Source organism: Ictalurus punctatus, chromosome 27, assembly GCF_001660625.3.
Source record: "Ictalurus punctatus breed USDA103 chromosome 27, Coco_2.0, whole genome shotgun sequence".
Taxonomy (NCBI): domain Eukaryota; kingdom Metazoa; phylum Chordata; class Actinopteri; order Siluriformes; family Ictaluridae; genus Ictalurus; species Ictalurus punctatus.
Genome location: NC_030442.2, coordinates 13,636,669 through 13,650,189, shown reverse-complemented (window position 1 = coordinate 13,650,189; position 13,521 = coordinate 13,636,669). Strand labels below are relative to the sequence as shown.

General features: G+C 37.9%; 1 protein-coding gene across 1 annotated transcript; it reads right to left on the bottom strand.

Moving 5' to 3' along the window:
* Positions 1 to 1,688: 1,688 nt before the first annotated feature.
* On the bottom strand, positions 1,689 to 12,652 carry lin7c (lin-7 homolog C (C. elegans)). The gene is made up of 5 exons (XM_017459265.3): positions 12,494 to 12,652; positions 9,654 to 9,772; positions 6,430 to 6,501; positions 5,271 to 5,480; positions 1,689 to 4,028 (listed from the first exon to the last, which is right to left on the bottom strand). The coding sequence occupies exons 1-5, from the start codon at positions 12,528 to 12,530 to the stop codon at positions 3,861 to 3,863; spliced, it is 606 nt and encodes a 201-aa protein (XP_017314754.1). The 5' UTR covers positions 12,531 to 12,652; the 3' UTR covers positions 1,689 to 3,860.
* Between the last annotated feature and the right edge of the window lie 869 nt (positions 12,653 to 13,521).

Genomic DNA, 13,521 nt, shown 5'->3' with positions numbered 1-13,521 from the left:
GACACACGGAATCAAACCGTGCCAGTAAAATGCCTCCACAGTATAAGAGAGTCACCTCAGTAAAGGGGTCAAGCATTCAGGCTTGTACTGTTCTCTCAGTGTGTGCCACACGTGCATTCGCCCACTTGTCAAGAATATATTAAAGGATGACTCATCTGACTGTATTATTTTTTTCACATCTCTGTAGACCAGTGCACCACTGAACTCTCAAATGTGCTTTCAACTTCATGATGAGAGCGTCCATGCACTGCAGCCCTACTATACCATCCTTCTCTATGTGCTGAACGTCTGATCATGTCATGCACTGACATTCTCAATCACCTGAAGAACAACTGCTCTTCTGCTTTTCATTACATATCTCACTCTTGTGCAAGCATCACTGTAATGCACGCGCTGCAAATATGCACTCGGACTATATGCTGTCTTTCCCACGGAAATAAGTGCTAGTTTTTCATGACTCCCTCCATCCACGCGAAAGTAGACATTAGCGTTTTGTGTGCGTGCCAACTATGTGCTTGCTGTAAAAGGACACATTCATAATCACTGAAGCATACTACGGGTGGCGCCACTGCAGTGTAACATTTGCCTTACTGACTTGGCAGAAAGATGTTCATTTCACAACAATTTTCGATATGGTGTTAGCATTCTCGTTTGCTTTTTATCCCAGTAGTATTGGTGCCCCCACTAGCACAGCAGCAGCCTATAGTACCCTCTTGTGAAACTTCAGTCTGGTAAACATGAGAGTTGCAAGCTTTAAAAAAAATAAAATAAAAATATTTACCACCTCAGCACCTTGAATCTATATTAACTTGATGAATTAAACTATGCAGGCTTTTCAGACCTGTCTAGGAACCTTGTTTGTTGCAACAGCTTATTTACGCCCTCGCATTTCTATTGCAGTACACAAAGTACATGAATGCTTTTATTTCATATGCTTGATTTTCTCCTCCAAGCTGAGGAACCAGTGTATCACGAGAAGAGTGTGGTGTACACCGTCCACAATGAGAATAACTCCAGTCAGACAGAGACAGTAGTGCACCTTGGAAGAAGGTGCAGGGGGTGGAGCTGAGCGTTCTGCTCAGCTCCATCTGTCTCACTGTCAACAGGCTTATTTTTCATCATTAACACACTTTTAAATCTTCACACCTGAAGGTTATTAATAGGCCCCTGAAGAGGCATGATCTTGAAATTGTAGCCCGAGACTGAGATTACACATGAGGAATATACGTAACGACAAGCCATAAACGACACAGCCCAAGCAGCTGAAGGTGTTAGTTCTGAAATACTTCTGAATATTTTAATGGAGAATATTGAAAATTAGCAAATTTGCTTTCTAATACATCAGTTAACTTCACTGAGACAATGATCTTTCTCATTGAATTTTTAAGTTATAATAAATATAATATACAAGTATATAATTACATAAATAATTGTCCTTGGTATGTTTCTTGATCATAATTCTGGATCCCTATAAACATCCATTGCAAACGTGCACTAGCTCACACTGCCCCCTGCTGTTGAGATTAATAATTACAGGAAATAGAAAGGAGAAGAATGTTAAAACGAAAAATGAAATTCTGAATCTTGAAAATGCACCAGAACAAGATTTAAAAACAAAATTTGGAAAATGAGACTTGAACCAAAAGCACAGCTAAACCAATAAATAAATAAATAAAAAAACAAGAAGCCAGTATTTGTGTAATTTATTTTGTGCAGCTTGAAATCATTACTCTGAAGTAGTGAACCTAAGAAGTAATATTTAAGTCTATGCATCTACAGTACAAGTAAGACAATTCACCAGGAAAGAAAAGCAATGTCAAATGATACAACAATATTTAGGCTCATTAAAGCAACATTCCCAAACTAGCATATTGGACATTCAACATGATATCAAATTGCGGTCAGAAAAATTGCACGTTTGGTCTTTGTACTCGAAAAAACGATGGGACAATGTCCTCAGTAAAACAATACAAATAATTCCTTGGAAACAAAATCCTGTGAATAAAATTTATCAAAAAAGGCAAGCAAAACATCATAAGAAAATGCCGTTTACAAAAATAGCAAGTAAGCCTTCCAAAAGTGAACAGTGACGCAGATTTAGTAGTGAGGGGCTGGAGAAAGAAGAGCAAGCTTTATTGCTTAGTGTAACTTCGGGTTGTGAAATGTCAGGGAAAGTCAGAGATGGAGAAATGCAACCTGAGCTCTCAAAACTTCAAACAAAGCATCCGACTCTTTCACTTTCCAGAATGGTTTTTAAGGAAGACTGAACCATTGTAATTACCAGAAGGCTTCATTTTTTTTTTTTTTTTTTTTTACGCAAGAGATCAGACCACCTCCCTTCACATCTCTCCAGGATTAATGAACGTCTACAATCAGAAACATGCTAAATAGTTTACGTGATGGAGAAGAAGAGACGTTTTCTTTCAATCGTGACAGTGTAAATAAGTGCGTTTAAGGTTAAAAACACATTTAAAAACATTGTCTTTTTTATCGTGAGCACAAGTGCGAAAGTCTGAAGCGTCTGTGGAATGATTTCTGAACCGGTACAAATATTGCCATGAGATGAATAAGCAGGATTTAGAGAACATTCGTGACTGTGTTTACTGAATAATGAATCTCACTCAGTGAAGTAAATGAAAAATAATCAGGAATTTAAAGACAGTAAACAGACTAAGCAACTAAAAATCAAATCTACTAAAAAGGGAAAAAACAAACAAAAAAAAACAAACAAAAAAAAACAAACAAAAAAAAACAAACAAAAAAAACCCCCTGGCAATAGGAATACCAAATAAATCCTATAACTACTGCATATACATAAAAATTTTATGCTACAAAATATGTCTAGGATACATTAAAAAGAAATAAATATCTCAGTGTGTAATTAAATATTTTCACCCAAGTCTTCAGTGTGAAGGGAGTCAGTGCTTAACATTTACTTCACCAATCCTTCTACATTTTAGATTACCTTGTTGCTTCATGTTGCTGTATGATTGTGAGTAGAAACTGGAAATGCAGGAAAAGCTAGTAACTAGAACAAAAAAAAAAATAGTAAAAAAGAAAAATCCAGGATCTTCTATTCAATCCCTAACCTAATTAACTAAAAGCATCATCATGTGATTTAAAAAAAAAAAATCAATAAATAAATAAAAAAAAATTCACCCTCCATGGACCCCATGAAATATATATATATTTTTTATTAATAGAGCAAAACTAAGATAAAACAAAGAATGCAACATAAGTCATGATCGTGTTCTTACTTGTTGAGCAGTGTGACCTAACTTTCCAGCGGATCTTGACACGAACCTTGTAAGTGATGTATGACACATCTTGTTCCCACTCCCAACTCCCTGCTTACACCCATCTCAATGTTAGAAGTGTTCAAGTGCTTAGATGTATGTCCATTCATTTTGCTCATGTGTCAGTAGATGTAACATTCAATATAGTAGAACCCAAATGGTTCTAGAGAGCTATTGCATTTTTCTTTAAGCTCTTGAGGCACTTTTTAAACTTTTATCCTTTCATTTAAAATGACCTCAGAAGCGAATCAGTGATGGTCCCTTTGCAATCCTGACCCTTCGACCTTCACCTGACACAGAGTGATGTACATTGCGTGTCGTTGTGTTTGAGTGTAACCACAGAGGGGGGAGGGGTCGGGGGTGTAGTAGTGTTTATTTCCACAAAACCGTGAAAAAGAGTGTGCTCAAACTTGAAGTATAACGAAGTTTTAGAAAAGTCTGGAAAAGCAGAAAAAAGAAGTGCCATGTGTGTGTCCAATCCCTGGGCAGAAAGAATGTGAGAAAGAAGATAGAAAGAACGAGAGAGAGATAGAGAGAGGACATGTGGGCCACAGGCAGGTTACCCTACTGCGGGTAGCTGTTCTGTTGGCGGCGTTTGGCAGATCGCATCTTCTCAAACCGAGACTCCATCTCCTCCAGCACTTTAGGGGTGTAGCGCACTACAAGCTTGACGGTGCCCTGAGCTGCCTTTAAGAGCTCCACCGCCTTCTCATGGTGCTCCCCTTCCACACTCTATGAAAGAAAAAAAAAAAAACATGTGGTATAACAATTTTGCAAACACTGAGAAAATGTTTAGAGATATAACTTCTTTGCACTTACATGCCTATAAATCCCTAAATACGACAAACTAAATCATTCTTCACTAATTTTAATGAACAAACTGTTAGTATTATAGTGACAGAAATGCAAACATTGCTGACAAGAAAATCCTAGCAGGCAGAGGGAGAAAAAAAAAAAAAAAAATCACAAATACTTTTGTGCATGTTGGTGGATGAGGACCCCCCCCCCCCCCCAAAAAAATCCAGTGTGATCATTACTTATTTATTTATTTTTTTATTTTTTTAAAGCAGCAGCTCTATTAATTTTTTACCGTCCAATGAAACCATTCTATTGGCTGATGAGGCTTGTGACTTCACAGGCAGGGCAGCTCAACGTTTAAGGCTCTGGTGGTTACTGATCAAAAGGTCAGGGGTTCAAGCCACTGTTGGGCCCTTGACCCTGTGTGCTCTAGGGACGCAATATCATGGCTGACACTGCGCTCTGACCCCTTCCTAACAATCTGGCATATGCAAAGAAAGAATTTCGCTGTAATGTATGTTATATTCCTCTTTTTCAAAATTTTCCTAAAAGGACATACGTATTTCACGTTCCACATGTTTCCCCTTCAGAGAACTGACTTTCCCACCGAGTGAATTTAATTTGTGCTTGGTCTGAGTTCTGCTTTTCAGGTGTCTCTAGTATTAATTTAGAAAGAGATTGAAAATTGCAAATTCTACGGCTAAACTGTAAATTACCAGCACCTCTGGAGTTATTTTAATATCCGTTCACACCGATAAGTTGGCAAAATACTGCTGTAGTTTTTAATAATTAAAAAGCCCTGGTGTACCACATCTGTCATGTTACATGTTCAAGTTGGAAAAAGAAGGCAGCAGACTAATGTCTATAGACTGCCCCTTTCAAACCAGGCACAAAAACGCAAATGAAATGCTGCATGGCTTTCAGATTGGATTTGACATTATCCACTGATGTATTTTATTCTGTGAAGTTGATTAAAATGTAGGTGAACATAAGGACCAAACTGTATTAAAGCCTGCAGTCATACACACATAACTTAGAAACAGAAGCTTAAAGAGCAGGCACATATTTGAATTTCCTCCAATATTAACAGCTTTAAAACTATTTCTGTATCCAAATGGAATTGGTATACTTCCAGTTTCACTCGGATATCAACGCTCATCAAAGCCGCCTACATACCACTCCGTTGACCGAGAGCAGCTGGTCTCCTCTCTTGAGGCCACCATGACGGTCGGCAATGCCTCCGGGGATGATGCGGGAGATGTAGATGGGCGAGTTCTGCTCTTTTCCTCCCATGATGTTGAAACCGAGGCCTTCCTCGGTTTTTGGCAGCTCCACCACGCGAGGGTGGGAGTGTCCTTCGCTTGCAGCAAATGCTGCCACTGTGGCCTGGGGAACATGCAGAGTGCGTATGCTAAAGCACAACTTAATACATCGAGGCGCATTTTAAAAAATTTGAATATCGTCGAAAAATTCTTTTTTTTTTCTCCATAATTTAATTCTTTATTCTAATATTTTGAGATACTGGATTTCCATGAGCTGTAAGCTGCAATCAAGATTTAAAACAAAAAAGGCTTGAAATATTTCACTTTATGTGTTATGAATCTAGAATATATGAAAGGTCCACTTTTTGAATTAAATTACAGAAAAAAAAAAGAAACTTTCCACAATGTTCAATTTTTTTTAGATGCACACTTGGCAACAAATATTGTATATATATTAGTTAATCATTAACCTTGCTTTATTGTGAAATAAACCATCTGAACGGTGGAGCAGGCTGATGACAAACTATTATTGAATTATTTATTTAATCAGTCACTCACTCACTTGCGACTGAAAGGGTGAACAAGCTTTACATTTCTACATCGGTTTCAGGCTTTATAAACCCCTATTTATAAAATCCATTTACGGAAATTTACGGTAAATTTTTATTTGAAACATTTCACTACTGAGGAATCAGATTAACTAGAAATATCCAGTTTTCTAAACAGTAACAAGACAAAATGGCCCCCACATTTAAAATTACAATTCCGTCTAACTTATAGATATCCCATAGCTTTTTATATATTTAAGCATATAGCACAAATGATTTCTTAATGATTATTGATGATAAAAATGATCATAAAACACTTTAATTTAATTTAAATTTGCTTTAAGATCAATGAGACTTGGTATGCCGTGCTATGGTATGGTTTGCCTACTTTAGTGAAAAGAACATTATTACAGCAATTATTTCCTCACAACATGACACATGCTGCAGGGATTTGACCCTTCATTTCAAAATGAAAGTAAGATAACCACCATTAGTCTTACAGATCAGAGTTACTATTGAATTTACCTTTGCTGTGGCATTGGCTCTGACCTCTGGACTGCTGTTAATGTCCACTGTCTCATACACATGTTCATAAACCTGTGACACACACACACACACACACAAGCCACAATCAATATCCTATAACAAACAACTTAACATTCTACAATCATGTGTCGATCAAGCCACACCTTAAACATCTGATCTAAGGCACTGCGACATAATAATAGACACTGTTTTAAATAACAGCACTACATAAATGAAAGATCTAGGTCAGTATTTACAAAGCATCTTTGAGCAGCAATGCTATTCTAGGATCAGTTAATTCCAGAGATAACTCAAAATGCAGGCGGAACCCGATCATAGATTTGCACTTCTATTTTAAGATGTTCCATGAGTACAAGTCCCTGGAGGTGTGGAGCAAGGAGTGAATAAACAGCTTTAAGTGGATAGCACTGTTGAGTCATTCAGCAGCCAAGACGCTCATCAACTACTCAGGTAGAACTCTATCATCATCATCATCATCATCATCTTCGGTGGTGGTAGAATAGCTCACACAAGGTCATTACTCTGAAAACCATAATCATGTACCTTATGCAGGAGTTTAAAAACAAACCCAGACACTACCCTGCAGGGGAGCTCATTTAACAAACATGTGTAGGCTGAGAGATCAGCCAAGAGGTGAACTTTCCTTAGGTGTGAATGAGCTAAGCATGCGTAGGCACTGACTTGAGAAATGGGTCAAGAACAAGGTCTGAATGGGCCACTGCAACCGATAGAACTTGGTAAACATCGGGTAAAGCGTCAAGGTTAAATTACCTCCTTCATACATTCATCTTAAGCAGCTGCTTTATCCTGGTCTGGGTCATGGTTAATCTGGGGAATGCTGGTTGCGAAGCGGTAGTACACCAGAACATCAGTCCATCCCAGGGTACCATGCCTGCACTCATTCACACCTAGGGGCGATATAGTGTAGCCGATCCACCCACTGGCATGTTTCTGCGAGGTGGGAGGAAAGCGGGGAACCCACATGCACAGAAACTCCACACAAACAGTAACCCGAGCTTAGGATCGAACCGAGGACCCTAGAGCTATACGGCAGCAACACTCTGCTGCCCTTATCTCCTTTAGCTGAGCACTTTACAAAGCTCAAGACTGATCACTAGAACTTGTAACAAATGTTTACAGTTAAAGACATACGATCCAAATTTTCCTTTTAGTAAATTACAAGTGTGACCTCCTCAGCACATCTGCTCCTTATGTTCGACTCCATGGACTCTAGCATGTGGTAAAATTGTATAATCCAGGGTCATATGGTGCAGGATAACACAAAAATGGCATAAGTGTTTTAGGATGTTTCACCTTAGTTCTAGTGTCAGATGTCCCGGAGCTGCACCAAACATTATTACAGCCAGAAGCATAGGCTTATGTTAAAGAACTAAAGATTTCCACTCATTTTTTAGTTTCTGTATACACTTTGACATTTTTAGCTTCTTGAATTAGGTCGCATGCTTATGAGGTAATGGATTGTGGACTGCACCACACTGCGTTTCTGGCCTCTAGAGGTTGATGGTACAAAAACGACAGATGACAAAGCAGCAGGGTAGATCTGACTCAACTGCCAGCCCAATCTTGAGCTAACTACACGAGTAATGGCACTTGCCATCTGAGACCCTCATTTTTGAGAAAAAACGACGGGAGCAACTATGTGGATTTCAAATGCTCGTTCATTTTCCTAATACAAACTTGGCAGCATGTATTGAATCACTTGGCTTACAGCTAATTAATGAAAATGATGCACAATATAACATGACCTAGTGAACTGTGCATACTGTTTGTAATAATAAGCCCAAGAGCATAGTCAAACTGAAATGGATTGAACCCTGTAGTCCTTTTAGCACAACGGGTATGCGAGTTGCAATGAAAAACGAGAAAAGACGTTTCTAGACGCCAAGTCACTTCTAACTTTTGGGAATGCATAATTCTTCCCTCTGAAGAATTAGCCGCATCTCTGAATGGATGAATGAAATAGATTTAGACCTTAATTTGCTAAAACGTTTCTACATTTACTGCCTGCCTCATAACTGTGCTTTGACTAATATAATATGTGGCATTCAAGTAAACTGGGATACACTTCAGAATTCTCGTCAGTGGTTAAAGTATTCCTTTTAAACCCTAAAAGCGATATGGTCAAAATCAAGATACTTTTTGTATCTCGCTAAGAAACTGCCAGCAACACCACAGTGTAGCATTTTTTTTTTTTTAAAAAGGAAAAGGAATTAGATAAATCATTTGCAAGTCGCTTTGGATAAAAGCATCTGCGAAATAAATAAATGTAAATAAAAATATTAAAGATTTAAACTATTACAAAGCTACTTCCAATCAGTTTCCAATGTTCTTTTTAAAATAAAAAGTAAAAAAAAAAGATAAAATCACAATACCCACAATATCTGAAGAAAATACACCATGATATAATTGACAACAATATCAATATTATATCTGAATACTTGTTTCTGATTGGCTGGAAGGTGTGCGTTCAAACCGTATAACGCATAGGTAGTTCCAGTCAGTTTGATCACCGTTTTAAATTAACGCGCTGCTTATAAACACCTGTAACCATAATAACATACAGTTACAGCTGTATAGAGTAGTTAAACTCACAGTTTCGTTATTAGTAGAGATGCGGCACAGACGCAGGTAACACACACACACACACAATCTCTCTCATAACTATTTTTTATAATTCGTTCAAATAAATGTAATCTTATCACACTACTTTATCTCTGTGTATGATTTAGAGCGGGCAGAATTCTAGATCTAACGACCCGTGTATAAAATAACTAACGGAAGTTAAGCGTTCAGTCAAATTTTAGCAGTGCAAACATCAATGACAGCTTTAACTTGTCAGTGCTGGCAAGTGACCACGGTATAAGCGGGATAATCCATGACTAGGTGTGCGTGACATGATTTTAATCATGCACTTCGTGTCAGGTGGTTCTGCATTAAAATCGTGCAATGCACACCTAGCTGTGGATTATCCCTACAAAATTGCCTGGCCCTAATTGCTTACATGACAGTCATCTTGGAAAATCTCAATCTCAGGTGATTTGATTTTTCTTTTTTAACAGACTGCATCACAACCATAAACATAATATGAGGAAAAATTTTCCACAGAACTATAGGGGAGAGCTAGCTAGAGAGTGGGAATTGGCAAGCAGCCAAAATTGTTTAATGAACAACACTATGGTTACCTCTCGTACAGCGTTGCAGAACTCGCTTTGCAAAACCCTCTGTAGGGCCTGCAGCTTCTGAGGCGGAACTTCTCCTGTTTTCTGGAGTTTGTCCAGCAGCTCTATGGCACGAGAAATGTCTGGGAAGAGAAGATTTCTGTGAGGCAAGACAAGACTACCAGTTAAGCCTACCATTTGACCTATACCATCTAGAGTTGTGATTTTTGGCATGAAAAGCTGGACTCGGGTCCTGGTGCAATGCTGTGATAGATATCATTATTGGCTGCTTCTGAGCAATTAAATTCATCCTTTGAGAGTATTCAGCAAACATTAATGGTCACACTGCCAAAGCATTTTTGCCTGGCATTTAGACATTTTCTTTGGCATCCATCAAGCAGCCCTGCATTAAATTAAATTAAATTTGCTCCAATGCTTTGGATTTTTACAAATCCATCAGTTTAACATTAATACTATGACTCATCAAGGCATCAGGCCTAATACAGTGGTACATGTCTGATGCAAGTAACTACTCTTCAAATTTATCTTGGTGGTCTTTTTGAGTATAGATTATCTTGAGTCCTCAGTAATGTACCTTAAAGAGACTCTACTTTAAACTTAAGTATTAATTCATAGTTTGTAACCTTCAAAGTGCATGACTGTAGGTCGGTCAGGATAAGATTGTCTCCCAGTAAATAATTACATGTACAATGAAAACATTTGATGCCACATCATAAATAGTCTTACTGCTTTAAACAGACAACATGTCTGTTTCTAGATGCTCCCGAGCTTCTAGCTGGATGTAAAAGTGGCCTGTAGAGCACAAATAACCTGGAAGATGTGTAGAATATATAAACAAATTCATTAAGCCATGGCCTTAGCAAAAATGTATTAAGTTGCTGAGAAAACCTGACTTCCAGCCCGGAACGCTGTTTGTGTTTGGATGTTATAGACACTATACGGGTCACTTAAGACCCTCGGGTGGAGCTTCATGAACATGGGAGGGAATGGGCGGCGATAGTACAAAGACAGAAAAAAAACACTAATAAAATTCTAATGTCAAATCCACCTAAAGTTTAGAGACCTAATCTTGGGAAAATAATTAAAAAAAAAAAAAAAAAAAAACTATTCTTACCTAATCCATATTTAGTGCTGATTTGGCAGACCTAATAGACATACGCAATACAGTAAGATTCCTGTGTCTGTGGGGGATTGGTTCCAAGCCCCCCAGCGGACACCTGAAACCGTGGACAGAAACACTATACTGTACATACCCGTATCTGTCCTGTACCTATGATAAAGTTTAATTTACAAGTTAGGCACAAAATGACTAACAATAACAACTAATAAAACAAATAATAATAAAAAGATATGTGAACGTGGTCTCTCTCTCTAAAATATTTACTATACTGTACTCACCCACCTTCTTTTTCGTACTTCTACTACGCTGGACAAAGGGATGATTAACGCCCCGAGCAGAAATGATCACGTTACTCAGAACGGCACCCAATTTAAATGACGCAAGTTTACTGTACTTCTGGAATTTTCTATTTTATTTTTTTTCGGGCCATGGTCAATGGTCACTGTATGCACATCTGCAGTGATCCTGAAATCCAGTCTGTCTGATATATACTGATATACAGCAGTCACAGGTTATACACAGCAGGGATTCGCAAACATTCTGCAGCCAGAGACCACTTTAAATGTAAAATAAACTTCACAGACCTACTCAGTACAGATTTGGCCTATTTTAGGAACATAATCAAACTATAGAAATATTAGGCTCACTATTAAAGGGTGTACAATAATATTTAGCTGATCTATTGGAGTCATAGAGCATTTTATTGTGGCAGAACACATTAGGTCCATATTATTTACAGGCTTCTTGTTCATGAGTTATTAAGGTTCAAGTAAGCACGGTAAGAACTCTATAATAAACATAAAATGTGTAACCCACGCTTAACACAAACACCCAGTCAATGCTTTTATTTATACACACACACATCAAATGTATATATAATGTATGTGCATTTCATTATATTACTTGCCATTTACCACTTGTACATACAATGTCTATAAATAAGGCTTATTTCCTATACATACAGTTTAAATTAGCCTTTTATTGTTATTATTATTATTATTATTATTATTATGCCTCATGGACCCTACTCTGAGAACTACTGACCTATACCAAAGTAAATAATATACCACTTTACCCAGAATATAGACTGGATCTGGAACACCAATCAAGTGGACTCTTACATTTTTATTTATTTATTTTTAATTAAAACCATTTTAACGAATAGATCCAAATAGGGAAATGTTTAATGGCAGCCATTACGCCGTTCCTTATTATGCTGTGACATTTCTAGTAATTTCTTCAGCAGGGCTCCATGGATCAAGTTGTAAAACCCAAACCCATCACTTCCTATGTGCCTACGTGCACTTCTTAGGGTATGTAATAATGGCATCTACACCCTACATAGTGCCCTAATTGAAAAATCGTGAGATATTTAGGAGTGGGTCTGTATCGCCTGACTACATCTGTGCATTTCTGATAACTAGCTTTGCGCACAATAAATAGCTACTGTCTAGCTTGCTAACACTTTAAATTATATATAGCGAACTTAATAATGGGTAATTTTGTTTTATTTTTATTTTTTCTTTACATATATTGTAGAGAAACTCGAATCGTCTTTTATTCCTTTGTAAAAACGTACTTAATTATACGCTATTAGCCTTAAAAAATGAACAGTGGTAGAAGCGCTGGGTAGCTGTGTTTAGCTTAGCATCGTTACCAGTCTGTACGGTTCACATCGCTGACGCCCAAATCGTCAATAATTTATTACAATTGTGCTGTTTACCTCTTTCTAATCGCACCGGCTCCCCCAGCGAGGCCATTTTTTCAGCCGTGGATACTCCACTTCTGGTTGGGAAAAGCTCAGTGGGTAGCTAGGCGCTGTGTCTTCAGTGCTATTTTTGTAGCAAGTGGCTAAGCACCAATGCAAAGAGATTAACGGGGGGAGTCGAAGAGCATCCTTTCTGCGCAGGAAATGCGCATAAAATACGGTCCCCGTCCTTATCAGAGACACAGTGGCGCCAAAACCCATTTTGCAACACACGTTTCGTATTATTTGTGTAATGGGATTTTGAATAATACAATTTCACACATAACACAGCTCTACAGGGCAACATACATGAGTGATTTGTTGATATTCATCTAAACCAGGCACTGCTGGCTTTCTTCTAGTTAGCATTTCCATCTACTGGCCAAAAGGCATAATTACTAAACTGCAGCTAATTTACGCAGCCTGTCTATAATAAAATATATATATATTAGGCGACTATATATTAATACTACCAGTTTTACTTCGACTGTTACTAATAGTAATAATCTTAATCTTATCTTAATTTTTGTTTATTCCTACTTCCAGTAATGATAGGAATGACCTTTATTTTTTGGCACATTCAGAATATTTCAAATGCACTTGAAGTTGCTGTACCAAAGATCGACAACTGACACAATGTCTCTCGGAAATCAGTCCTTTCCCTGTACTGTATATAATACAGGAGCTGTACTCTTCAGCTAGGAAGGACTTAAAGTCCAATATTATGCTACACTCACAAAATAATTATATAACTATAAATCAGAAAGGGATAGGGATATGCATGGAGTGGCCTACTTCCATGGCAAATGGGTCAGGGCTCTGCTGGGTCTCTCACCAGGCACTGCTTTGAACTTGGGACAATTTGAAACTCACCAAAATAACTCAGACATATAGCTGGTTTCTCAGTCAGGACAACTTATCTATTGCAGTGCCTCTCGATCCAGGTCTTGGAGTACCACCGTCTTGCACATGTTGGTATTTTCTCTCCTCTGTGTCACCCGGTT

Excerpts from the sequence above, each read along its gene's own strand:
- lin7c (XM_017459265.3), bottom strand. The coding sequence starts at position 12,530 with ATGGCCTCGCTGGGGGAGCCGGTGCGATTAGAAAGAG. Across the intron at positions 9,773-12,493 it reads GCCGGTGCGATTAGAAAGAG|ACATTTCTCGTGCCATAGAG; the intron begins GTAAACAGCACA and ends TTCTCTTCCCAG. Across the intron at positions 6,502-9,653 it reads TCTGCAACGCTGTACGAGAG|GTTTATGAACATGTGTATGA; the intron begins GTAACCATAGTG and ends TGTGTGTCACAG.